This window comes from Bubalus kerabau, chromosome X, assembly GCF_029407905.1.
Source record: "Bubalus kerabau isolate K-KA32 ecotype Philippines breed swamp buffalo chromosome X, PCC_UOA_SB_1v2, whole genome shotgun sequence".
Taxonomy (NCBI): domain Eukaryota; kingdom Metazoa; phylum Chordata; class Mammalia; order Artiodactyla; family Bovidae; genus Bubalus; species Bubalus kerabau.
The window spans coordinates 63,191,596-63,218,071 of record NC_073647.1 but is presented as its reverse complement, the minus strand read 5'-3'; the positions used below and the strand labels follow the sequence as shown (position 1 = coordinate 63,218,071).

The 26,476-nt window shown below is 37.6% G+C and overlaps 1 protein-coding gene and 1 non-coding gene across 6 annotated transcripts in view; one reads left to right on the top strand and one right to left on the bottom strand.

Annotated features, from left to right (window-relative positions):
* Positions 1-26,476, top strand: part of CENPI (centromere protein I) — a 58,841-nt gene that overhangs the window by 4,637 nt on the left and 27,728 nt on the right. For 3 of the 5 annotated variants that reach the window (XM_055563031.1, XM_055563027.1, XM_055563028.1), the window contains exons 4-15: positions 2,933-3,051; positions 3,337-3,444; positions 15,148-15,189; positions 15,442-15,490; positions 15,753-15,799; positions 17,051-17,140; positions 17,528-17,650; positions 17,889-18,056; positions 18,206-18,326; positions 19,463-19,554; positions 25,043-25,160; positions 25,248-25,312. In XM_055563031.1, the coding sequence (XP_055419006.1) occupies positions 2,933-3,051; positions 3,337-3,444; positions 15,148-15,189; positions 15,442-15,490; positions 15,753-15,799; positions 17,051-17,140; positions 17,528-17,650; positions 17,889-18,056; positions 18,206-18,326; positions 19,463-19,554; positions 25,043-25,160; positions 25,248-25,312 (1,142 nt within the window). The remainder of the gene's footprint in view (positions 1-2,932; positions 3,052-3,336; positions 3,445-15,147; positions 15,190-15,441; positions 15,491-15,752; positions 15,800-17,050; positions 17,141-17,527; positions 17,651-17,888; positions 18,057-18,205; positions 18,327-19,462; positions 19,555-25,042; positions 25,161-25,247; positions 25,313-26,476) is intronic. The other 2 variants (XM_055563032.1, XM_055563029.1) reach the window with 1 other exon arrangement.
* Positions 26,104-26,175, bottom strand: TRNAG-CCC (transfer RNA glycine (anticodon CCC)). Its single transcript has one exon. It is a non-coding gene; the product is annotated as a tRNA-Gly (tRNA).

Sequence of the window (26,476 nt, the reverse complement as noted above, 5' to 3'; positions counted from 1 at the left end):
ATGCCTCAGGCTTTGAAACTTGTATATAACAATTTGTAAAATAATCTCCCTTTCTAGTCTAATTTCACTTTTCTATTAAGCTGGAATTTAGAGATATTAAAGGTAGCCTCCTTAATTGCTTTTCTCCTTTTAGTTATTTTTATAATATCCCCCATCACTATTAGATCTTTGTATGTAACTCCTTTGCTAAGTTGAAATGCATATTCAAGGGCAGGTATGCTAGAAATGTCATAATTAGGTACAAAGGGACTTTGTACTCTTTAGTAATTAAAAAGTCACTGGGAAGTAAGAATAGAGTCAATATAGGACTCTATTCAACATAGAATTCTCCCCTTGAATGTGGTATATGTATAGAGTATTAGTGGTCAGACTGTTATAAACTTTACAAGAATTGGGGGATGGGAATAGGGGAGAAGAGAGGTAAAAACAAGAAATCACTGAGTGGAAAGCAGAGATTTTTATTCTTATTATTCATTACCTGCCATCACTGCTTCCTTTTTTCAACACAAAATAATGGGGTAGAAATTGATGAGACACATTGTTGTAGTTATGTGGGATAAGTAAATCTAGAGAACATGATGACTAAAGTTAGTAATATTGTATAGAATATTGGAAATTTGCAAGAGAATAGACTTTAGGTGCTCTTATCACAGAGAAGAAAATGGTAACTATGTAAGGAAATAAAATGTTGATCAGCTTGACTATAGTAGTCATTTTACTATAATAGGTATACAGTATCTGCCAGGTGTTTACATGTTCAGTTCAGTCGCTCAGTCATGTCCGACTCTTTGCGACCCCATTAATTGCAGCACGCCAGGCCTCCCTGTCCATCACCAACTCCCAGAGTTCACTCAGACTCATGTCCATCGAGTCGGTGATACCATCCAGCCATCTCATCCTCTGTCGTCCCCTTCTCCTGCCCCCAATCCCTCCCAGCATCAAAGTCTTTTCCAATGATACAACTGTAAATACAATGTAAATACAATGTAAATGCAGTGTAAATAGTTGCCTGTGTATGCCTAATTCAAGCTTTGCTTTTTGGAACTTTATGTAATATTTTTTAGGAACACTTTCTGTGTTTAGTTGAATTCACAGATGTGGAACTTGAGGATATGGAGGGCTGATTATATCATATCATCATGTTGTGCATCTTAAATATAAACAATTTTTACTAAGGAAAAAAAAACAAGAGGTCTGCACCTGTAGGAAAATAAAAGACATGTATAAGAAATTTCTGAGAATGCTACTTATGGGTGAAGTTAAGAACAGTGTTATCTTAGTGAATGGATGTGATCACCATGCTATAGTGCATTTAAGACAGTGTTTAAAGACCTGTATATTTCTAAGAATGCTACTCTCGGGAGAAATTGAGAATAGTGTTATACTGAATGGATGTGATTACCACACTGTAATGCCTTTAAAACATTGGTTAAAAACACATGTATCCAAGATACTGTTGTGGCTTCTACTTGTATGAGAAGTTGAGAACACTAGTTTTTCAGTGAATGGTTCTGATCACCACAGTATAATGCAAATAAAACAATGTTTAAATATAAAAATTGATAATGTATGTATATATAAAATTATTGAATAAGCAGAAGCTGATATAGGGTGTATATTAAGACAAAGCTACTGGTCACATCACTTCTATTAGCAGATGGGAGAATAGCATGGAAGCCAGAGAATGATGGAAAGATTGGACCAATATAGAATGACAATACTACCAGCTAATAGGGTAGTTGTTTCATTCTGGTATCCTTTCCACTTTTGGGGCATGGATGGAGAATACAAATGAATCTATCTATTCTTAAATGTAGCAGCTGATGTAAGATGTCTTTCAGGAGATTTACATAAATCAGAATCTATTATGCCATTTTAAAAAGTCCTTTAAATTTTCCTAGGAGTAAAACACTATTTTTGAGATGTAATTCACATACCATAAAATTCACCCTTTGGAAGCATATGGGGTTGGTTTTGTTCTTTTTTTTTTTTTTTTAAGCATATCCATGGAATTGGGTGGGCTTCCCAGGTCTGCCTACAATGCAGTCCGTCTGGAATCCAGGAGACCCTGGTTCAATTCCTGGGTCAGGAAGATCCCCTGGAGACGGGATAAGCTACCCATTCCAGTATTCTTGGGTTTCCCTGGTGGCTCAGAAGGTAAAGAATCTACCTGCAATGTGGGAGACCTGGGTTTGATCCCTGGGTTGAGAAGATCCCCTGGAAAAGGGAACGGCTACTCACTCCAGTATTCTGGCCTGGAGAATTCCATGGACTGTATAGTCCATGGGGTTGCAAAGAGTCGGACATGACTAAGTAACTAAGCACAGCACATAGAGTTGGGCAATTATCACTACTATCTAATGTCGAAACATTTTCATCCTTCCAAGAAGAGATCCTGTATTCATCCTCCATTGTTAGATAGAAATATTAGAGCCAAAGAATTTGCTTTATAGTTTCTATTAGAAGTTAAAGGTACATTTTTGTTTCAAACTATGCTTTGTAATGATGATAAGAGTTATTGCTGCTGCTGCTGCTGCTTCTAAGTCGCTTCAGTCATGTCTGACTCTGTGTGACCCCATAGATGGCAGCCCACCAGGCTCCCCCGTCCCTGGGATTCTTCAGGCAAGAATACTGGAGTGGGTTGCCATTTCCTTCTCCAATGCATGAAAGTGAAAAGTGAAAGCGAAGTCGCTCAGTCGTGTCCAACTCTTAGGGACCCCATGGACTGTAGCCCACCAGACTCCTCCATCCATGGAATTTTCCAGGCAAGAGTACTGGAGTGGGTTGCCATTGCCTTTGCCATAAGAGTTATTGAATATTACTTTATTGCCTTCAACGTAAAGTGAAAGTTTTAGGACCAAGAGTTAATTACAGTGAAGGGACAATCAAGACCCTAAAATGTAGTTTAATTTGGACTTTGTCTACTTTCTAGGGAGTGCTGTAAACACTCGGATATTCAAGTGTATGATTCCAGCAACTCTAATATCAGAAGATTCTGTGGTTAAGGCGGTCTCCTGGCTTTGTGCTGGCAAGTGTTCTGGTAGCACCAAGGTAATTTTTTTAAACACTTTGATGATAAGTCCTTCAGAGCCACTTAAGGGCTGGCAAGGAAGAGCCACTTATGAAGTAATGGTAGTGGCCTTTTGTGCAAAGCTTGTAGTTTTGGAACAATAAAGCTTGATGCAAGAACTCTGTTCAAATAGAAATTTTTACTGAGAAATAAAATCTATTATCCTTCTTTGTGCTAGAGGCTTCTAAAACAGTCCTGAGGGGGGTAATTAAGCTCTTTTGTGCCAGTTATATTTCTCTAAAGATAAGCATTTTGTTTCTCAATAGGTGCTTTTTTATCGTTGGCTGGTTGCAATGTTTGACTTCATTGATCACAAGGAGCAAATTAACTTGCTCTATGGCTTCTTTTTTGCTTCATTGCAAGATGATGCACTGGTAAGTAAAAATTGAACAGCATTATGCATTGATCAGTGGTACGTGCTTGTATATCGATGCACCATATGTGCTTCAAAGTGCCAAACAACTTTCCTTACTTATTTTAAAATGTATGAAACAGGAAAGTGTAATGAGTAGCATAACAAACACTGTTATACCCGTCTCTCAGATTAACAAATGAAATTTTCCCCACATTTGCTTTTTATCTTCTTTTAAGGAAATAATTGTTACAGATAGAATTGAGTTCACATTGGAGTCTCTTTGCTGATCTAGAGCAATGATTGCCATCTTTTCCCTTTTAAACCACTTCAACAGGGTCCTTTGGGTCACTTATTCTACAGTTTCTTGATTAACACTGTGAAAACCTCATCAGAATTAATGAGAAGGAGAGGATTACTTTTCATGAGATGCCAGTGGACTGATTTTGATTAAATAGCATAATTAGTCCCATTGAAAGCATTAATAACTAAGAAATCAATCTACTGTCCACCTGGAAGTTTTTCAAGGACCATCAGTAGTTCACAGACCGTGTGAACCATTCATCTAACAGAACTTCTCTTGCTTTGGGGAAGGGAGGGAATTAATTTATTGATTTCATTTTCAAAAATTGACTATGTTTGTTGCATTATATGAGACAGTGTAGAAGATTCAAAGATTAGCTGAGAGTTTCTATATTCCAGGGGTTTGTAATCTATTTCAGAGACTAAGAAAAGCACATAAAGTTAAATGACAATGCATAAGTTCTATTATCAAAGACAGTGTATGTTAATGTGAGGATAGTAATTGCTGTGATATTTCCAGGAAGAAAAGAACACTGTAAACCAGAGTGATTAGAAAAAGCATCATAAAGTATGTGGGCATTGAACTGGGCCATGAAGGTGGAGTAGGATTTGAGATTTGATGTTTGATATGACAGGAATATTTCAAGCAAAAGTTGTAAATTGTGTTTTAGGAAACCTTAAACAGATCAGACTGACTTAATTACATTTGATGTCGGGCAGTGGTGGGTGATAAGGCTGAAAAAATTGGGTGAGGAAAAATTGTAGTGGTCTTTAAATATGATGGTAAGGAATTTGAACTTTATCCAGTGGGGAAATCACTGAAAAACTTGGGACAGAACATGTTGAAAGCAACATTGTAGGAAGTTGTATCTAATAATGCCAAACATTATGAATTAGGATGGAAGCTAGAATCAGGAAGACTAGTTAGGAGACTGACATGATGATGATATCCTAAACTAGCAATTCTCGAATATGCTCTGTGGATCCTTTGATGCTTCCTGAGGAACTTTCAGGAGGTCTCAGAGGTTAAAATTATCTTTATAGTGATATCAAGATGTTAGTAGCTATTTTCACTGTGTTGACATTTGTACTGATGATGGATAAAACTTCTGACACACTCAGGGCAGTGAGTCCACACTGTAGAAGGGTTTGTTGTGTTCTTTACTGTAGTAAAAAACAAAAATGCAAGTTTTACTTAATAATGCCCCAAATGAAGCAATAAAGATTAATTCATTAATTATATTAAACTTCAACCTGTGAGACATATCTTTAATATTCTGTTGATGAAATGGGAAGTATAAATAAATCCCTTCTGCATATTAAAGCACAACAGTTGTCATGAGGAAAGGAACTTTGTGTGATTGAATTGTGAGCCAAACTAGCTGCTTTTTTCCATGGAATACCATTTTTACTTCAAAGAATGACTGACATATAAACTATGGTTATTCAGACTTGGTATTTGGCATATGTTTTCTTGAAAATGAACAAAGTGAGCTGGTCATTTCATAGAAAACAACTGGCACTATTTGTTGCAAGTGGTAAAATTTGAGCTTTTAAGCAAAAATGACAAGTTTGAAAAATTTGTATTTGTCATTGTGAACCTGACAGCTTCCCAATACTTAAAAGACTTTGCTGATGAGAAGGACAATATTAATGACTGTGATTTTTAGTATTATATAATGATTATAATTATATTATAATTATATTAATAATTATATAATGAAATATGTCAACATTTGGGAGATAGGTATAACTAATTTCCAAATGATCTCGTTTGAAATTATGTATGGGTAAAAGCCATCCAAAGTGCAAGATATATCAATGAATTTTAATGGAATAGAGTACAAAGAGTTCATTGATAAGATTTCAGAATCCACATTGCAGCTATTTCCTAAGAGACTACCATTTATTAGTTTTGGTGAAGTATCAAAGACTAATATCCACAATTTTCTTGAAAAGGCTATTAAAATATTCCTTCTTTTCCAATTACATATGTGTGTGAGGCTAACTTTTCTTCATGTGCTTCAATCATAACAATATATTGTTACATTTAATGCATAAGCAGAGTATCTGTCTATATTCTATTAAGTCAGAAACATTAAAGAGATTGTAGAAATGACTTGATGTAATATAAGAGAAATATTAAGAATAAATAAATTATTATATTCTTTCAAAAAAAAATAAAAGAGATTGTAGAAATGTAAAACTATGTCACGCTAAGCCTTTTTTTGGGAAAATATAGTTATTTTTCATAAAATATTTCATTTATGTTTAGCATGTAATGAGTTTATTTTTTAAATGAGTTACTAAACATTAAAAAAATTTCCTAGCTTTAATTTCTAATATGGTGAATATCAACAGCTATAAACCAGATAAACAAAAGCTTTTGGGGATCTTCTAATTTTTAAGAATATAAAGAGTCTTGAGACCAAAAAGTCTGAGAATCACTATCAGAGATTAAGGGGTATGAAAAATTGAAGGGACAAATCTTAAAGTAGACTGTAAAGGAAGAATTGACATAATCTAGTACCTAAACTGGATTAAGGGAAAGGTCACGATATAAAGATAGAGTTTGTAAGTCAGCATGATGCAAAATGATGGTACCTTTGACCATAAAAGGAAATTTGTGGAAAAGGAGGTAGTTTTAAAAGGAACATAATATGTTTGGCTTTAGATGTACAAAGTTTGAGGTTACATCCTGTAGAAATTCACTCAGTGAACATTTATTAACTAATGTGAGAGTCATTGAACTAGTATTGGAGATACAAATATGAGTAAAAGTAAGTTAACTATTGGTCTTCCCATATGGCACTAGTAGTAAAGAACCCGCCTGCCAATGCAGGAGACATAAGATATCCGGGTTCAATGCCTGGGTCTGCAAGATCCCCTGGAGGAGGGCATGGCCACCCACTCCAGTATTCTTGCCTGAAGAATCCCATGGACAGAAGAGCCAGGTGGGCTATGGCCCATGGGTTGCAAGGAGTCGGACACGACCAAATCAATGTAGCACATAAGTTAACTATAAGCCTCATATAGTTAACTTATATGAACCTTAGATACCATGGACCAAGTGCTTTACACAGTATTTCACCAACTCTAAGATGCCATCAGTTTTAAGATGCATCATTATCTTTCAAACCATTACAATGGAATGTTGCCATTAAAATTGTCACTTGATATTGATTTTAGGATTAGTTTTGTTTTCAGAGATGTTAAAATGTAGAAAATGAAATGTCAGACTATGTATTTTTTCCAAGTTCTGAGGGTCTGAAAGTTCTTTTTATTCTTAACCTCAATTCAAAATAAACATTTATTTAGCACCTACTATTTTCTATACTGTGCTCTCCAGTGTGGTAGCCACTAACCTCATGTGACTAAATGAGCACTGGGAATGTGGCTAGGCCAAACTGAAATATGCTGTAAATGTAAAACACACCAGATAAAAAGTGGTTTTAACTCATTTAAACCTCTTTATAGCCTTTGTGACATATACAGTTTTAAAGAGGAGGAGTTTGAGTCACAGAGAAGTCAAATAATTATCCAGGGTCATGTGACTAGAGGCAGGCTTTATGGGAAATACTATTCCCATTTTTCAGATGAGACAACTGAGGCTTGGAAAAGTTATGTAACTTTGCTAAGGTAACCTACCTAGTAAGAGGCTGAGCCTTGAAGATCTTTAAATGTAGTAGGAGAGAGAAGTACAGTGTGATAAATCCTGTGATAGTATCCACAGAGTTCCATGGGAATATAGAGGAGCAGTATCAAAATAAGACTAGGGATCAGGGTTAATGGAGGAGGAAATGGCAACCCACTCCGGTATTCCCTGGAGAATGTGGGCTACAGTCCTTAGGGATTGCAAAGAGTCAGACACGACTGAATGACTATCACTTTCAGGGTTAAAGTTATAGGGATTTCTTTTCAATAGGAAGAGAGAGATGGGTGTTGATGTCCATAAATTTGTGAGTTAGTAAGGGATGTGATTGAGGGAATTCCTGCCCAGTGGTTTTAGTGATTTTTTTTTTTCTCAAATTTTCACTCAAGTAGGAGGCAAGGTCTTCTGCTGAGAATGAGGAGGAAAAGATAGAATGTTATGTTTGAGAGTATACATTTTGAAATAGCTCTTGGTGAAAATAGAGATAGATTAAGAGACACAGTTCTGAAGGCCCAGATAAGTTTCAGTTCAGTTCAGTCGCTCAGTCGTGTCCGACTCTTTGTGACCCCATGAATTGCAGCAAGCCAGGCCTCCCTGTCCATCACCAACTCCCGGAGTTCACCCAAACTCAAGTCCATCGAGTCGGTGATACCATCCAGCCATCTCGTGCTCTGTCATCCCCTTCTCCTCCTGCCCCCAATTCCTCCCAGCATCAGAGTCTTTTCCAATGAGTCAGCTCTTCACATGAGGTGGCCAAAGTATTGGAGTTTCAGCTTTAGCATCAGTCCTTCCAATGAACACCCAGAACTGATCTCCTTTAGAATGGACTGGTTGGATCTCCTTGCAGTCCAAGGGACTCGCAAGAGTCCTCTCCAACACCACAATTCAAAAGCATCAATTCTTCGGCGCTCAGATTTCTTCACAGTCCAACTCTAAGTTTAGGGAGCACGAATTTGTGATGTTGCTAATGTCAAGGGTCGTAGTTCCTTCAGGGTGGGACATGAAGGCAAGAGAGTGACTGAGCTAATGGATCAGGAAGTCTAGAGAGAAAAGGGAGAAGGTGAAGACAAAGGAGAGCAGATTGGGAGCACAAACAGCTGAGTTTCAGGTTGCCTTGGTGACATTAAAGGCATGTATTAGGATTAAAAACTGGAATGATATAAGTTGTAGCATTGGAGTTTAAGATTGCAGGGGGGGACTGGTTCAATGTGATGACAGGATTTAGAGTGACAGTGGGGTGAGTTGTTGAAGACTAGAGTAAGGGAATGAAGGTTATTGGAATTGAAATTTTCCATATCCTATGGATTTGTTGTTGCTGTTGCTGCTCATCTGTCAATTACCAAGTGAAATATGTTGAAAATCTCCCACTCAGAAGGCAGACTTGTCAATTTTTCCTTAAAAAGTTCTGTCAAATTTTGCTTTATATATTTTAAGTCTATTATTAGGTAAAGGCAGAATTATGGTTTTCATATTGTCCTGCTGAGTCAAACCTGTATCATGAGTAGCATTTTGTTAAAATGCTTTTTGTTTTAGTCATTTTGTTTGATATTGACATTGTCAACTCAGGCTTTATTTTGGCTAGTATGTTGCTTGGTATGGACATGAACTTGGGCAAACTCCAGGAGATAATGAGGGACAGGGAGGCCTGCTGTGCTGCAGTCCATAGGGTCACAAAGAGTCGGATACAACTTATCGACTGAACAGCAACAACATGGCTTGGTGTATTTCTGTCTTTTGGTTTTTTGAAAAATCTTCCTTTGCCCTCATGTCTTAGACACTTCCCCACTCCAGCATTCTTGCCTGGAGAATCCAATGGACAGAGGAGCCTGGCTGGCTACAGTTCGTAGAGTTGCAAAGAGTTGGATATGACTGAAACAACTTAGTGTAGCACAGATTTTATTTTTAAATCCTGTTTAATGATTTTTCACTTTTGCCTGGAAAATTAGTTTATTTACCTTTGTAGTGATTATTGATATTGTAGAAATAAGTAGGAATACCTTATTTTTTAATTTTATTATTTTGGGCTGTGCTGGGTCTTTATTGCTGCAGTCTTTTCTAGAGTTGCAGGGAACAGGAGCTACTCTAACTGTGGTACGTGGGCTTGTCTTGTTGCGCAGCACAGACTCTAGGGTGCACAGGCTTCAGTAGTTGCAGCTCCCAGGCTCTAGAGCACAGGCTCAACAGTTGTGGTGCATGAGCTTAGTTGCTCCATGGCATGTGGAATCTTCCCAGATCAAGAGTGGAACTCCTGGATTGGCAGGTAGATTCTTTACCACTGAGCCACCAGGGGAGCCCTGAGATCTCTTATTTTGAGCTTTCTAAATGATCTGCTTTTTTTCTGATTCTTTTCCTCATACCTCTTATTTTGGATTGATTGTGGTTTTCCCCCATTCTTGGTTGGAAATTACATACTCTATGTGTGGTGTTGTTATTGTACCTATTTTAATATGCATATATAGTATAAAATGTAAAATATATAAAAAGTCATCCTTCTTACTATTTTTCTTTTGTTTGGAAGATATAGTTATTTTTCATCAAATATGTCATTTATCATGTAATGGGTTTATTTTTTAATGAATTAATAACTATTTATAATTTTCTCAGTTGAAATCTTTAAGGCTTTTCTTAAAGTCTAGAGGTAACCAATATCTTTATCTTCATCTTGAAAGATACAGGGCCCTAGAATGCTTTAACTCTGATCATATCCCTCCCACATTGTACACTATTATCTGATTTTAGTTCTGACTCTTCACCATCCTCCTCCACATACACACGTAGTAGACATTATTATTTTCTTCACAATTAATATTTGTTTAGATTTGCCCACATATTTACCAGTTTCTTTGCTCATCATTGTTTTTACATCTCAGACCTTTAATTGAGATTATTTTCCTCTGAAAATATTTTCTTTAGGTTTTTTTCTTTTCCTTTTTTGGCTGCACCACCCAGCATATAGAACTTCCCTAACTGGGGATTAAACCTGTGCCCACTGCAGTGGAAGTGCGGAGTCTTAACCTCTGGACCACTGGGGAAATCCCTAGAATATTCTTTCAGTAGAATCTTTATATTTTTAATTTTTATTGAAGGATAATACAATATTGTGTTGATTTCTGCCATACATCAACATATATCATAGATATACATATGTCCCCTCCCTCTTGAGCCTTCTTCCCACCTCCCACCCCATTCCACCGCTCTGGGTTGTCATAGCGCCCCAGTTTGAGAGTAGAATCTTTGATGGTAAACTCTGTCTTTGCCTAAAAATGCTTTTACTATGCCCATGTTCTTGAAAATTGGTTCTGCCTAATCAGGAAAAGAATTTGAAAAAGAACAGATATATGTATATGTAGGAAAAAAAAGAAATTTGGTTCTGCTGTGCGTAGAACACTAGGGTGACAGTTAAATTCTCTCAAGACATTGACAGTATTATTCCACTGGCACCTCCTTTCTATTGTTGTTGAATCAGTCTAATTGTAATATGTTGTTTCTTTTCTCTCTAAATACTTTTTAAAAGCAGCTTTGTGAGATAACTTAGATACCATACAGTCCACTCAAAGTAAAATCTACTGGGTTTTAGTATGTTCATAGATATGTGCAACCATGAGCAGAGTCAATTGTAGACCATTTTTATCACTTCAAAAATCTCATACCCCTTGGGAAATCAACATATTCATGTGGCTTGCTTTATTGTGACCTTCTTACACTTAAAAAAAAAAAACTCATACATTTTAGCTATCACCCCTATCTTTCTGTTTAGAGGTTCTTAAGCAACTCCTAGGGCTTTTGAGGTGGCACTAGTGGTAAAGAACCTGCCTGTCAATGCAGGAGACATAAGAGATGCAGGTTCAATCCCTGGGTTGGGAAGAATCCCTGAAGGAGGGTATGCAACCCACTCCAGTATTCTTGCCTGGAGAATCCCCATAGTCAGAGGAGCCTGGTGGGCTACATTGATGGGGTCGCAAAGAGTTGAACATGACTGAAACGACTTTGTATGAATGCATGCAAGCAACTCCTAATATATTTTGTGTCTTTAGAGATTTGCCTATTATGGACATTTCACATAAATGGAATCATACAGTGTGGGGTCATTTTTGACTGGCTTCTTTTAACTTACTTTACTTTTTACTTGAAAGCATAATGCTTTGCCTATTCTAGATACCTTATATAAGTTGAATAATCCAGTATTTGTTCTTTTGTGTCTGGATTCTTTCACTTAACATGTCTTCAAGGGTCATTCATGTTATAGCATATATCAGAACTTTGTTTTTATGACTGAATGATATTCTGCTGTATGTATATACCATTATCTGTTGATGAACTTTTGGATTGTTTCTGCCTTTTGGTTAACAAGAATAATGTTGCAGTGAACATTGGCATCCAAGTGTCTGTTCAAGTCCCTGCTTAGAATTCTTTTGGATGCATACTTAGGAGTTCTTTCAGGCAGGGACTGAACCTTTTATAACCAAAATATCTAGTATTGTAAACTTCATAAGAGCAGGTCTTTTTGTCTGTTTTATCTACTGCTTAATAAATACTTCTTTCATGAATGAATGAATAAGATCTATTCATAAATGTTTGTCAAATAATTTCAGTATGCTTGAGTAGTTTTCATGATGCTGACTAAAGAGTTTCTTGCTCAGCGTGGCAGGTGAGAAGGGGGCTTCCTTTTTTTTTCCTTCTTCTTCTCCTAAAAATATTTATCGAAGTATCCCAGGTGGGACCAGTGGTAAAGAGCCTGCCTGCCAATGCAGGAGACAAAAGAGACGTGGGCTCAATCAGTTCAATCAATTTTTATAAACTGAACACATTTGTATAAGTATCACCCAGAAGAAATAAGGATCCTAACTATAAAAAGCATTAAAAAAAGTTACAACTTGGGACTTCCCTGGTGGTCCACTGGTTAAGACTCCACTGCAGGGTGTGTGGGTTCAATCGTTGATCAAGAACTAGGATCCCATATGTCATGTGGTGCAGCCAAAAAGTAAAAAAGTCACAACTTGATGGACGCTTGACTCTGTAGTGACTGAGATGTGGTGGCTATTTGTCAGCAAAGCAATTGTAAAGTCTCAGATGCACATGAATTTTTCCTTTCTAGATGTGGTTAAAGGACAGTATCAGATAGAATACTGGAGCTTAGGTTGGCACTCATTTTATACCCGACATGTATTGCTAATGGTTCACAGCTTTCCCTGTGTTGCTCAGGCAATAAAGAATCTGTCTGCAATGCAGAACATCTGGGTTCAATCCCTGGGTTGGGAAGATCCCCTGGAGAAGGAAATGGCAACCCACTCCAGTATTCTTGCCTGGAGAATCCCATGGACAGAGGAGCCTGGTGGGCTACAGTCCATAGGATCACAAAGAGTCGGACATGACTGAGTGACTAACACTTCAGCTTTCAATGGTTCATATCCTAAGGATGTGAGGCAGTGAATTTTTTTTATAGAAAGTTACTATATTTTGTGTAGAATATGGCAACTTGGTCATAATATGTATTCTTCCCTTAAAAAAAAAGAAGATCCTATATCTAAATTCACACTTCTTATAAGTATGTTCAGTCTTTATCAACTCATTTCTAAGTAGAGGAGTGGCAATATGGAATTCTGTACTTTAAAGTATAGAGTCATACTACAAAAATATAACTTTGTTTAAAAAAATCTTGGGTTTTGCAGCTTCTTTAGTCCCATTTAATAATTCGTTGTTGTTGTTCATGGCTAAGTCGTGTCTGACTCTTTGTGATCCCAATGACTGCAGTGCGCGAGGCTTCCCTGTCCTGCACTGTCTCCCAGAGTTTGCTCAAACTCGTGTCCATTGAGTCAGTGATGCTATCCAATCATCTCATCCTCTGTCGCCCCCTTTAATAATTTACTTTTTCAATTTCCTATATTCTAAAGCAGGTACTGGCAAATTTTTTCTTAAAGGGCCAAGTAGTAAATATTTAGGTTTGAGTGTCATACTGTCTTTTTCACAAGTACTCACTCTGCTGGTGCAGTGCAAACTCAGCTACAAACAATAAACAAATGGCTGTGTTCCAAGAAAACTATTCACAGTGACCAGCAGTGGGCTGAATTTGATCCATAGGTTGTTGTTTACCCATCCCTCCAATAGAATATTGTTTTCTTGTCTGATAAACAGATATTCTTAATTTCATGAACTCTAATTTATTGGGGTTTTTCTTTTATGTTTTATTTTATGGTTATCTTTTTTTAATGGAAAAAATGAACTGCTACTCTCTGCTCATGAAGATACTCTCCTCTGTTTTCTTCTAGAACAAGTAACAGCAAATTTCCTATAAAGAAAAGGAAGTGAATATTTTAGGCTTTACAGGCCACTCAGTTTGTGTCACAACTGCTCAGCTCTGCTGTTGTAGCAGGAAAGCAGCCATGGCCAATATATAAATGAGTTAGTGCAGTTGTGTTGCAGTAAAACTTGATTTGCAAAAAAAGTGAACTATAGTTTGCTGACCTCTAATCTAGAATAAAACCTCAACAAGTGGTCACTCAAAATGATGTGGTATAAGGAACCAATCCTTCAGTACTTTAAGTTCAAATTTATTGAGTGTGTGCTATTTTGCCAGACTGAGGTCTAAATGGCTAATTAAATTCTGGTATATTCACTGGAATATTAAGATCATTGAAAATGATCATTTTGAAGACCAAGTAACATGGGAAAATACTTTCAGGTGGGAAATCAGGATAACAGTTTTAAGTTTGTATCTAAATAGCTGTGGACTACTAGAAGGAAGGGAGAAGGCAATGGCACCCCACTCCAGTACTCTTGCCTGGAAAATCCCATGGACGGAGGAGCCTGGTAGGCTGCAGTCCATGGGGTTGCGAAGAGTCGGAACAGAACTGAGCGACTTCACTTTCCCTTTTCACTTTCATGCATTGGAGAAGGAAATGGCAACCCACTCCAGTGTTCTTGCCTGGAAAATCCCAGGGATGGGGGAGCCTAGTGGGCTGCAGTCCATGGGGTCGCGAAGAATCGGAACAGGACTGAGCGACTTCACTTTCCCTTTTCACTTTCATGCATTGGAGAAGGAAATGGCAACCCACTCCAGTGTTCTTCCCTGGAAAATCCCAGGGACGGGGGAGCCTGGTGGGCTGCTGTCTATGGGGTCGCACAGAGTCGGACACGACTGAAGTGACTTAGCAGCAGCAGTAGCAGCACTAGAAGGAATTGGCAATCCACTCCAGTATTCTTGCCTAGAGAATCCCATGGACAGAGGAGCCTGGCAGGCTACAGTCCAGAGGGTGGCAAAGAGTCAGACATGACTGAGGCAACTTAGCATGTACACACGCACTAGAAGGCATACATGAATTTTTGTTAGGCAGAAGAATCTGTTTGTGGTTTTCGAGTTGTCTGCATTGTTGTATTCCAAAAATAACTTTAAAAAGAGACACTGATGTATAGAACAGTCTTATGGACTCTGTTGCAGAGGGAGAGGGTGGGAAGATTTGGGAGAATGGCATTGAAACATGTAAAATATCATGTATGAAACGAGTTGCCAGTCCAGGTTCGATGCACGATACTGGATGCTTGGGGCTGGTGCACTGGGACGACCCAGAGGGATGGAATGGGGAGGGAGGAGGGAGGAGGGTTCAGGATGGGGAACACATGTATACCTGTGGCGGATTCATTTTGATATTTGGCAAAACTAATACAATTATGTAAAGTTTAAAAATAAAATTAAATTAAAAAAAAAAAGAAAAAAAATAGTGTAAGTGAGTAAGTGAAAGTCACTCAGTAATGTCCAACTCTTTGTGACCCCAGGAACTATACAGTCCGTGGAATTCTCCAGGCCAGAATATTGGAGTGAGTAGCCTTTCCCTTCTCCATGGGATCTTCCCAACCCAGGTCTCCTGCATTGCAGGCAGATTCTTTACCAGCTGAGCCACTAGGGAAGCCCCTAAATAGCATAAAGACGTGCTAATTAAAACTATTGTTCAATCAAGTCCTGAAGTCTTTTTACTTAATCATTGTAGAATTGACATTTAAGGAAAATGTATTGTTGCTCTCTTCAAGATATATTGTAATTTTTTTCTTTTAATTTTTATATTTTGACAGTGCCCTTATGTCTGCCATTTGTTATATTTACTTACCAAAAAAGAGAATGGTGAGTATTTTCTTTCCAATTGTATTACATTCACTCTGTGGAATTAGCATTTGTATTGGCCTTTATAAAGTTTTAATTATTAGCATTAGTTCTATGGCAAGGTTTTGTGGGAATTGCTTTTTAGTACTTTTACCTAAGAGCATCTGCTTAATGGCTTAACTGAGCAGGGTAATTATAGTCTTAATGTGTTGTAAGGAGAAGCTACATGGACAACATTTCTTTTTATTCTGAACCACAAACTTCTTTTCTTTACCTTCACTAGTCAAACCATTTCGTGTGAGAAAACTGCTTGATCTTCAGGCCAAAATGGTAAGTACTCAACCTAAAACTGGCCAGTGTACTCTGTGCTAGGTATGGAGCTAGGCTTTGGGGATGTAAAACTGAATGCATCATTATCTTCAAGAAACTTATTGCCTGGGGAGCTGAGTCAACAAAATAAAAATCAGAATTAGACTGGGGTCAAGGGAGGAGTGATAATGGTGAGTAGAATTTAACTAGGCCAGGAAGGAAAAGAAGGGCACTCATGGCAGGGAACAGCATGAGCAAAAGCCAGGTAGATATCAAATAGCAGCAACTGTTTATGGAATTGGGTTGGTATGGCTGGAAATTAAGTGTTAGGGAGTAATAAAAAATGACTGTTTTGTTAAAGTGACTAGCTTATTTATTCTGTGGCTGTGATCTAGGAAAGCATTCTTCTCTGGATGCTTAAACTTCAGTATATATCCTGACCATTATCTCTTGTCCTTACAACCCTCTTGCCTTGTTATTTCCACTATACCTGCCAGGTAACAGAAGCTTTGGGTATAAAACCGAGGGAAGTTGTGGTGCCTATGCCTAATTATTGAAGCCTGCATGACCTACACAGAGGCATTCAGTTTTCATGAAAAACACAAACACGTGTGCACATTTGTGCTTCTCCAGTATGAGGTTTCCTGTTGGTATTTACAATTCAGTGATTGTTTTTGTTTTATTAGGAGCTCCCCTGTTAGTTCAGATGGTAAAGAATCTACTCACAATGCAGACCTGGGTTTGATCCCTGAGTTGGGAAGATCCCCAGAGAAGGGAATGGCAACCCACTCCAATATTCTTGCCTGGGAAATCCCATGGACAGAGGAGCCTGGTAGGCTGTAGTTCATGGATTCACAAAGAGTCAGACAAGACTGGGCGACTACCACTTTCACTTTCTTGTTTTATAGCTTCCTGTTTCAGTTCTTTGAGTGCATGCAGTATCTGCTGATAGCTCTCTAAGGATAGTAATAATAATGATTTGTCTAAATTTAATTTTATTTCATATTAATCAGGCAGAGAAGAGAGAAAATATAGGGAAGAAGTAAAATATGGGAAAAGATCATAAAAGAGAACATGTCAAGTCGGTGAGGGTTGCTTTATCATAGTTGATTTAAATGTTTGAGTTTCTGTTCCTCGATTTTCTATAGCATCTTCGTATAGCTATAATCACATAATAAAATTAGGATCTGAATATTCATTTAATCTTTTTATTTTATTGTTACTCTTTTTTTATTATTGGCCACAGATTTGAAAACTCTTATTTTATTTCAGGGAATGCAGCCTCATCTCCAGGCTTTGTTGTCACTGTATAAATTCTTTGTTCCTACTTTGATTTCTGTATCTTTGCCTATGAGAAAGAAGGTAAGGGATTAAGGAGCGATAAGTCATATTTGGATAGAAATATGTTATTTTGAGTAAGTTAATGTATAGATTTTGACTAAAATGTTTATAGCATGCTGTTTAAGATTTAATATTGTAGTGTTGCTTCTGAGAAGTTTTTTAGGGATTAACACTTCGTTTTGATTCTATTCAATGTTCTTAATAGATTCCTGATTATACTTTAAATGGACCTGCATGGGTGCAAAATATTTCATAATTAATTTATTTTCAGTTAATAAAGAGTTTTAGATTTTATACCGTTCTAACTTGTGGATACCTCCTCTCATGTACTTTTTTTTTCTTTTTTTTTTTGGATTTATTTTATTTTATTTTTAACTTTACAATATTATACTGGTTTCAAATTTGCAGATCTATTTTAAGAATTCAGAGAATCTGTGGAAGACCGCTCTACTTGCTCTGAAGCCAAGGAATCAAGGATTTCCTTCAGAACCTCTAAAGTTGATGTTAGCTAACGTCTGTCCTATAAAAAGAGTAAGTATTTAAAACCCCAAGTAACTTCCACAGCCTTCTTTATTGTTAGGTTCAAACCATAAGGTTTCAGATGTTGGAAGAGATTACAGATGTCTGAGTATATTTTAATTACTTTAATTAGGATTCTATGCAAACCACATTCAGACTCCATTCATTAGATCACCTTAATAAGTGCTTTTACATTTATAGTTTATAATCTGTTTGATCCACTGATTGTCTCATTATCTTTCTTTTTTAGAAATGGAATTCTCACTCAATTATACCCGTGCTAAATTCCTGTAACTACAGTAAAGAAAGTAGAAAAAAAAGGATGAATCTTTCTGATTACCTCAGTAGCAATGGATCATTTCCACTGGAACAGCTTAAAAGCTTCCCTCAACTCTTACAGAACATTCATTGCTTAGAGGTATATAACTGGGCCACATGCTTATTTACATAATCCATTTGATCTTCATGGCCTTTATTTTTGTTATGTATTTCTTATCTGATGATTTCCTTGTTGCTCTGATCTCCTTTTTATATACTTACAGTTGACTGATTTTTCTGTCTTTGCAGCTGCCTTCTCAGATGGGCGCAGTGCTGAACAGCTCTCTGCTACTTCACTATATTAACTGTGTCAGAGATGAGTCAGTCTTACTGAGGCTCTATCACTGGTTGAGTCAAACATTACAAGAAGGTAAAAATTGATGCTTTTTAACTGTTAGATGAATGAAGAAGGAGCAAGATGGTTTAGAAATAGGTTTTTTTTAAAAGAATGACGATGTCTAGACAGGAGGAGCCTTCATAAGCTATAATAATTTTTTCTGATGATCATATATTCAGAGCCTGAATGCTGCCATTGTTCTTATTTCAAGGGAAAGTAAGAAAGGAGATATGTTGTTAAAGAAACACTACTGCATGGTCACCAGAACTCGATGGGTGCCTCCACTTTGATGACTGTCACAGTCCAAGGCCTCTCTATCTTTTGTATGTTCAGAAACTTGCTGTTAAGCCCACAGAATCATCAGATTAGTGCTAACCAAACTCTGAGACTATTGTGTAAGCCAGAATGTCAACTTATTATTTCATGATAGAAGTAATTCCTACTGGTGACCAAAGTGTTCATGTTTGCTGACTAGAACAGCTCTTCTCTGCTATCAGTGTATATGGGAGCCACATTAGTCATCAGAAGGTTTCTTAATTATTGAACTGAAGGAAAGGGAAGTGAGAGAGTTTTTCATCCAGGCCATAGTAAAACCCAATCATTTCATTTCCTTTGAGGGAGTCAGTCTCTCTAAAAATAGTATTGTGTTCACCAGATTATTTCTTTCCTGGATAAGCAAATCCTGACTCTTCGAGTGTTTAAGGTCAGTATTAGTCAGTTCCAGGGTAGCTCTCTTTTTCCTACTCAGAGTCTTTCTTTACATAGGGTATGATACAGTTAAATTTCCACTCACTAAAGTTCTACCACTCTTAGATTACCCCCAGTTCACCCTAATTGAAATTTAGCCATTCTCAAGCTTTTAATTCATATACTTACATTCTTTTGGATTACTGTGTGGCATAAAGCTAACCGTATTCATTATATATGACTTTTACCACTTTATTTTTTTTACTATAAGCTTTCCCCCTGTATTACCAAGTTCTTGAGAAACATTGAACTATCATCTCCATGTGTATGTTACAGTCTCCAGTGTGAGTTGGCTGAGATGTATGAGACTGATAGCTTGTTTATATTTTATCATTTATTTGTCACTTTAGAGTTGTGGTGATGTTTTGTGTAGCTTTTACTGTTGTGCAACCAGAGCCTTATGCTTAATATTTCTGTTCTAGAGTGTAATTGGTACAAGGTGAATAATTATGATCATGGAAAAGAATTTGCCAACTTCCTGGACACTGTCCTCAGGGCAGAATGCTTCTTACAAGTAAGGTTCTGCTTGTTTCCTTCTTATATCACTGCTTCTTTTTTTTTTTAGTTTTTTATGTTGTACTGGGGTATAGCCAATTAACAATGTTGTGATAGTTTCAGGTGAACAGCAAAGGGACTCAGCCATACATATACATGTATCCATTCTCCCCTAAACTCCCTTTCCATCCAGGATGCCACATAACATTGAGCAGAGTTCCATGACTTCATCACTTCTTAATTTATTTAGATATTCATTGAAAACCTTTTCATTGGTGCTTGACATCTTTTGTAAACAATATTTGCTCAATTCAAAATTTATCATGAGTGTGTGCTAAGCTGCTTCATTTGTGTCCAACTCTTTGAAACCGCATGGACTGTAGCCCGCCAGGCTCCTCTGTCCATGGGATTTCCTAGGCAAGAATACTGGAGTGGGTTGCCATGCCCTCCTCCAGGGGATCTTCCTGACCCAGGGGTCGAACCTGTGTCTCTTGCATCTCCTGCATTGGCCAGCGAGTTCTTTACCACTAGTGCCACCTGGGAAGCCCAAAATTCATTATAGATAGAGCCAATTGAACTGACGTTTATCTTTGTACTGTTGGCTGTGAAGAAAGAAGTTGTTGAATTATCCAAATAAGAGAAAAAGATCTAGAGAATTCCCTGGCTGTCCAGTGGCTAGGATGCTATGCTGTCACTGCTGAACACCTGGATTCAATCCATGGTCAGGGAACTAAAGTCCCACAAGCCACATGGCATGGCTGACACACACACACAAAAACAGAGAAAGAGGTCTGTAATTTAAGAGAACAAACTGAAGATGTAACTGAATGCATTAAATTAATTGAATTGGCCAGTAAGAAAAATCTCACAAGGTGACTGTTGTTCAGTTGCTAAGTTGTGTCTGAACAGTTTGCGACCCCATGGACTGCAGCACGCCAGGCTTCCCTGTCCTTCACTATCTCCTAGAGTTTGCTCAAACTCCTATCCATTGAGTCAGTAATGCCATCCAATCATTTTATTTTCTGTTGCCCCCTTCTCTTGCCCTCAAACTTTCCCAGCATCAGGGTCTTTTCTAATGAGTTGGCTCTTTGCATCAGGTGGCCAAAGTATTGGAGCTTCAGCATCAGTCCTTCCAATGAGTATTCAGGGTTGATTTTCTTTAGGATTGACTGGTTTGGTCTCCTTGAAGTCCATGGGACTCTCAAGTCTATTCCAGCACCACATTTGAAAGCATCAGTTCTTCCACAGTCAGCCTTATTTACAGTCCAGCTCTCACATGCATACATGACTACTGGAAAAACCATAGCTTTGATTATACCAACTTTTGTTGGCAAAGTGATGTCTCTGATTTTTAATATGTTGTCTATGTTTGTCATAGCTTTTCTTCCAAGGAGCAAGTGTCTTTTAATTTCATGGCTGCAGTCACCATCCACAGTGGTTTTGGAGCCCAAGAAAATAAAATCTGTGACTGTTTCCACTTTTCCTCCATCTATTTGCCATGAAGTGATGAGACTGGATGCCAAAATCTTAAGTTTTTTGAATGTTGAGTTTTAAGCCAGCTTTTTCCGTCTCCCCTTTCTCCTTCATCAAGAGGCTGTTTGGTTCCTCTTAACTTTCTGCCATTAGGGTAGTATCATACAGATATATGAAGTTCCTGATATTTCTCCTGGCAATCTTGATTCTAGCTTGTGATTCCTCCAGCACAGCATTTCACATGATGTACTCTGCAAGTAAGTTAAATAAGCAGAGTGTTGATAAATAGCTTTGACATAATCCTTTCCCAATTTTGAATAAGTTCATTGTTCCATGCCTGGTTCTAACTGTTGCTTCTTGACCTGCATACAAGTTTCTCAGGAGACAGGTAGGATGGTCTGGTAGTCCCATCTCTTTAAGAATTTTCCACAGTTTGTTGTGATCCACACAATGAAAGGTTTAGTGTAGTCAGTGAAGCAGAAGTAGATGTTTTTCTGGAATTCCCTTGCTTTCTCTGTGAACCAACAGATGTTGGCAATTTGATCTCTGGCTCCTCTGCCTTTTCGAAATCCAGCTTGTACATCTGAAAATTTTTGGTTTACATACTGCTGAAGCCTAGCTTGAAGGGTTTTGAGCATTACCTTGCTAGCATGTGAAATGAGCGCAATTGTGTGGTAGTTTGAACATTCTTTGGCATTGCCCTTCTTTGGGATTGAAATGAAAAGTGACCTTTTCCAGCCCTGTGACCACTGCTGAGTTTCCCAATTTGCTGACATATTGAGTGCAACACTTTAACAGCATCGTCTTTCAGGATTTGAAATAACTCAACTGGAATTCCATCACCTCCACTAGCTTTGTTTGTAGTAATGCTTCCTATGGTCCACTTGACTTCATATTCTAGGATGTCTGGCTCTAAGTGAGTGACCACACCATCGTGGTTATCTGAGTCATTAAGGCCTTTTTTGTACAGTTCTTCTGTGTATTCTTGCCACCTCTTCTTAATCGCTTTTGCTTCTGTTAGGTCCTTGCTGTTTCTGTCCTTTAATTGTACCTATCCTTGCATGAAATGTTCCCTTGGTATCTCTAATTTTCTTGAAGAGATCTCTAATCTTTCCCATTCTATTGTTTTCCTCTGTTTCTTGGCATCATTCACTTAAGGCTTTCTTATCTCTCCTTGCTATTCTCTGGAACTCTGCCTTCAGTTGGGTATATCTTTCTGTTTCTCCTTTGCCTTTCACTTCTCTTCTTTTCTCAGCTATTTATAAGGCCTCCTCAGACAACTACTTTGCCTTCTTGCTTTATTTTTGTTTGGGATGGTTTTGGTCACCGCCTCCTGTACCGTGTACAAACCTCCATCCACAGTTGTTCAGGCACTCTATCAGGTCTAATCCCTTGAATCTATGTTTCACTTCCACTGTATAATCATAAGGGATTTGATTCAGGTCATACCTGAATAGCCTAGTGGTTTTCCCTACTTTCTTCAATTTATGCCTAAATGCCATAAGGAGCTCATGATCTGGGCCACAGTCAGCTCCAGATCTTGTTTTTGCTGACTGTATGGAACTTCTTCATCTTTGATTGTAAAGAATATAATCAGTCTCATTTCAATATTGACCATCTGGTGATGTCCGTATGTAGAGTTGTTTCTTGTGTTGTTGGAAGAGATTTTTTGCTATGACTAATGTGTTGTCTTGACAAAACTTTGTTAACCTTTGACCTACTTCGTTTTGTACTCCAAGGCCAAACTTATGTGTTACTCCAGGTATCTCTTGACTTCCTACTTTTGCATTCTAATCCCCTAAGATGAAAAGGACATCTTTTTTAGTGTAAGTTCTAGAAGATCTTGTAAATCATCATAGAACTGTTCAGCTTCAGCTTCTTCATCAGTGGTTGGGACATAGACTTGGATTACTGTAATATTGAATCGTTTGCCTTGGAAATGAACTGAGATCATTCTGTTGTTTTTGAAATTGCACCCAAGTACTGCATTTTGGATGCTTTTGTTGAGTATGAGGGCTACATTTCTTCTAAAGGATTCTTGCCCACAGTAGTAGATATAATGGTCATCTGAGTTAAATTTGCCCATTTCCATCCATTTTAGTTCACTGATTCCTAAAATGTTGATGTTCACTCTTGCCATCTCCTGCTTGACCACGTCCAATTTACCTTGATTCATGGAACTCACATTCCAGGTTCTTATGCAACATTGTTCTTTATAGCATTGGACTTGACTTTCACTACCAGGCACATCTACAACTGAGTGCTGTTTCCACTTTGCCCAAAGCCTCTTCATTCTTTCTGGAGCTATTTCTCTGCTCTTCTTTGGTAGCATATTGGACACATACTGACCTGGGGGCGTTCATCTTCTGGTGTCACATCTTTTTGCCTTTTCATACTATACATGGGTTCTCAAGGCAAGAATACTGAGTGGCTTGCCATTTCCTTCTCCAGTGAACCATGTTTTGTCAGAACTCTCCACCTCATGACCCGTCTGTTTTGGGTGGCCCTACACGGCATGGCACATAGCTTCATTGAGTCATGCAAGCCCCTTTGCCATGACAAGGCTGTGATCCATGTGATCATTTTAGTTAGCTTTCTGTGGTTATGGTTTTTGTTTTGAAGGCTGTGGAATTGTAGTTCCTGCTTCTTCTGTCTGCCCTCTGATGGGTGAGAATAAGAGATTTGTGCAAGCTTCCTGATGGGAGGGATTGGCTGTGGGGAAAACTGGATCTTGCTCTGGTGGGCAGGACCATGCTCAGTAAATCTTTAATCCAATTTTCTGCTGATGGGTAGGGCTGTGTTCCCTCCCTGTTAGTCACAAGCAGTGACCCTATGTTCTTACAATCAACAAGCATTTTTTTGATTGCTGAATATGTTAAGCCAGTTAATTATTTGGCCTGGGTAACCCTGAGTTGTACTGTTAAGCTGCTACTCAGGTATCAGCATGGTCAAGAAGCCTTTACTCAATCTGGGTTAGATGTTTTTTCTTTGTGCTCCCTTGGCTCTTGTGTGTTTTCCTGTATCGTGGTATCTTGAAGCATCTGTTTTTCCACACATTATGGGCTCCAGAGAGGTGGGAACCATGTCCAACTTTTCTTCATGTATGGGTGTTCAACTTGGTACCTGGTGCAAAATTTTTAAAAAAAGAGACTCTCAATAAATGTTTGTTGAATAAATCTTAAGGATTTTATATGAAACCATTGAATTAGAAGTTGGGTATGGATAATGGTGGTGAGAATAAAAGAATTAATTTAGGTTGAATTTTTAGATTTTCTGCTTGGGAGGATGATGATGGGAGTATAAGAAAAGCAGGCTAAAAAGGAAAGATATATTTGGTTTAAAAGATGCCTGTGGAATATCTAAGAGGTTCAGTAAGCAGTTAGATAATAAGTCTAGGGATCAAAATGAGATTTGGGCTGGAAATGCAGAAATGTAAGACTCCTCTTGATATAGGTGATGGTTTTAGCTGTGTTATAGATGTGATTGTTCAGAGAATTCATGTCTGAAAAGAAGGTGCAGAATAGAGTCTTGGTGCATGCCACTATTTAAGACTCAGGATGACAGAATTAAAAGGGAAAGCCCTGGATCCTTACTCACTGGTGAAAACACAGGCAGCTAAACACTCAGCCCTCTCCAGATGGTGTTGCCCAGAGTTCAGGTTTGGTCTGTGGCTCCTATTGAAATTCCAGACTTACTGTGCAACTTTATGGACTATTTGAGTGTCTGCATGTACTCCAAAATAATAGTTTCATTTATCTTGAAAAATATTTCATAATTGATTTCTTACCTTCTTTTAAGTTGGTGAAGTTTTATGGTATTTGAAAACTATGTTGATAAAGATGTTAAAGTATTCAAATATTAATCATCTGGTTCTTTTTAGGAGAAAGTCTGATACCTAACCCAAGGCTTTTAATTATATTTATGACAAAAAAATTAAGAGTAAAACAACTATTGCACAATATAAATTGGTTGTTTTGAGTGTAGTTATGACTGAAGAGCTCCACGTAAGGTTTTACCATCAACTTGTGTTATAGGAGGGGTTTTATTCCTGTGAAGCATTCCTGTATAAGAGCCTTCCTCTCTGGGATGGCCTCTGTTGTCGATCACAGTTCCTTCAACTTGTGAGCTGGATTCCTTTTAGTAGCTTCTCTGGTATGTATCATGAAAATTTGGAGCCATTTAATTCAGTGTAATATTAATTAAAAGAATTGAATGATGTTTTTCTTTTCTGATTTTTAGAGATGAAGCCACTTCTTTTTGACCATCTTTCACGGCTTTTCTTTACATCATCTATTTTTTTCAAGGTAAAGAAAAATTTGTCTTAGTCTATGGCTGGTGGTACACAATTTCAAACCCACATTACAACAGTAGTTTTTTTAATAGGATTCACTAGAACCCGGACTTGAGATGCTCCATCACTCAAATCAAAGTTAATGTGTAGAATTTTCTGTTTTTAAGGTTTTGTCACATATAATTTTCCTGAGCTGTTTCCACTTGTGGCAGATGATGAAGTGAATGAACAGGTGGCAAATCAGTATTAAAAACAAACTAGGAAATAACTTAAGCATACTTAGTTTGATTGTTATGGTTGATAGTTTTGTAGATACACTTTTTCATTTCTCAAATATATATTGAGCACACACTATGTATTATAATAGTCATTTTCTGTTAATAAAATTGTTCTAACCTTATATAATAAAATTAAAATGTGTTACTATTTTGAAGTGTTCTCCAAAAAAAAGACCACTGTGGTTTACAGGAGTTCTATCTAAGTTTGAGAGCCACTTTCTAATAGAATGGTTATTCCTATTCTAAAAGAGTGACAGTATAAGTAATGTTCCTTTGTAATTTTTTTCACCTTAAATCATTTATTGTTGGCCACATTTACAGAAAAGATATATTGTCCTGATTAGTGTTTATCCTAGTCAAATGGTACTTTATTAATTGCCTATCCCAAACTTCTAATTCGGTTATTCTTTTTTTTTTTTTCTAAAATATTTATTTTTGTTTATTTGGCTGTGCTGGGTCTTAGTTATGGCACGCAGGGTTTTTAGTTGCAGCATGTGAACTCTGAATTGTGTCATGTGAGATCTAATTCCCTGACCAGGGAACGAACCTGGGCCCCTGCATTGGGAGTGCAGAGTCTTAGCCACTGGACCACCAGGGAAGTCCCTTGGTTATTCTTTATTTTTTCTCTTATTCTACCAATATAGAGTGCTGTTTATCTGTAAATATTAGATTAAACCATCTGAATAGATTTAATCTGATAGGTCAAAGCTGTTTGACAATTGGCAGTTTCATATGTTCCAGCCTAACAAGTATACATTTATAAACACATGCATATATTCATATATGAGAGTAGGAGGTGGAGAGAGGAAGGGAAACAGACAGTGGGCCAAAGACAGAAATCAAGGAAATACTTACTACTTAATTCTCACTGAAAAGGAGAGTCTATAAAGGAACATTTT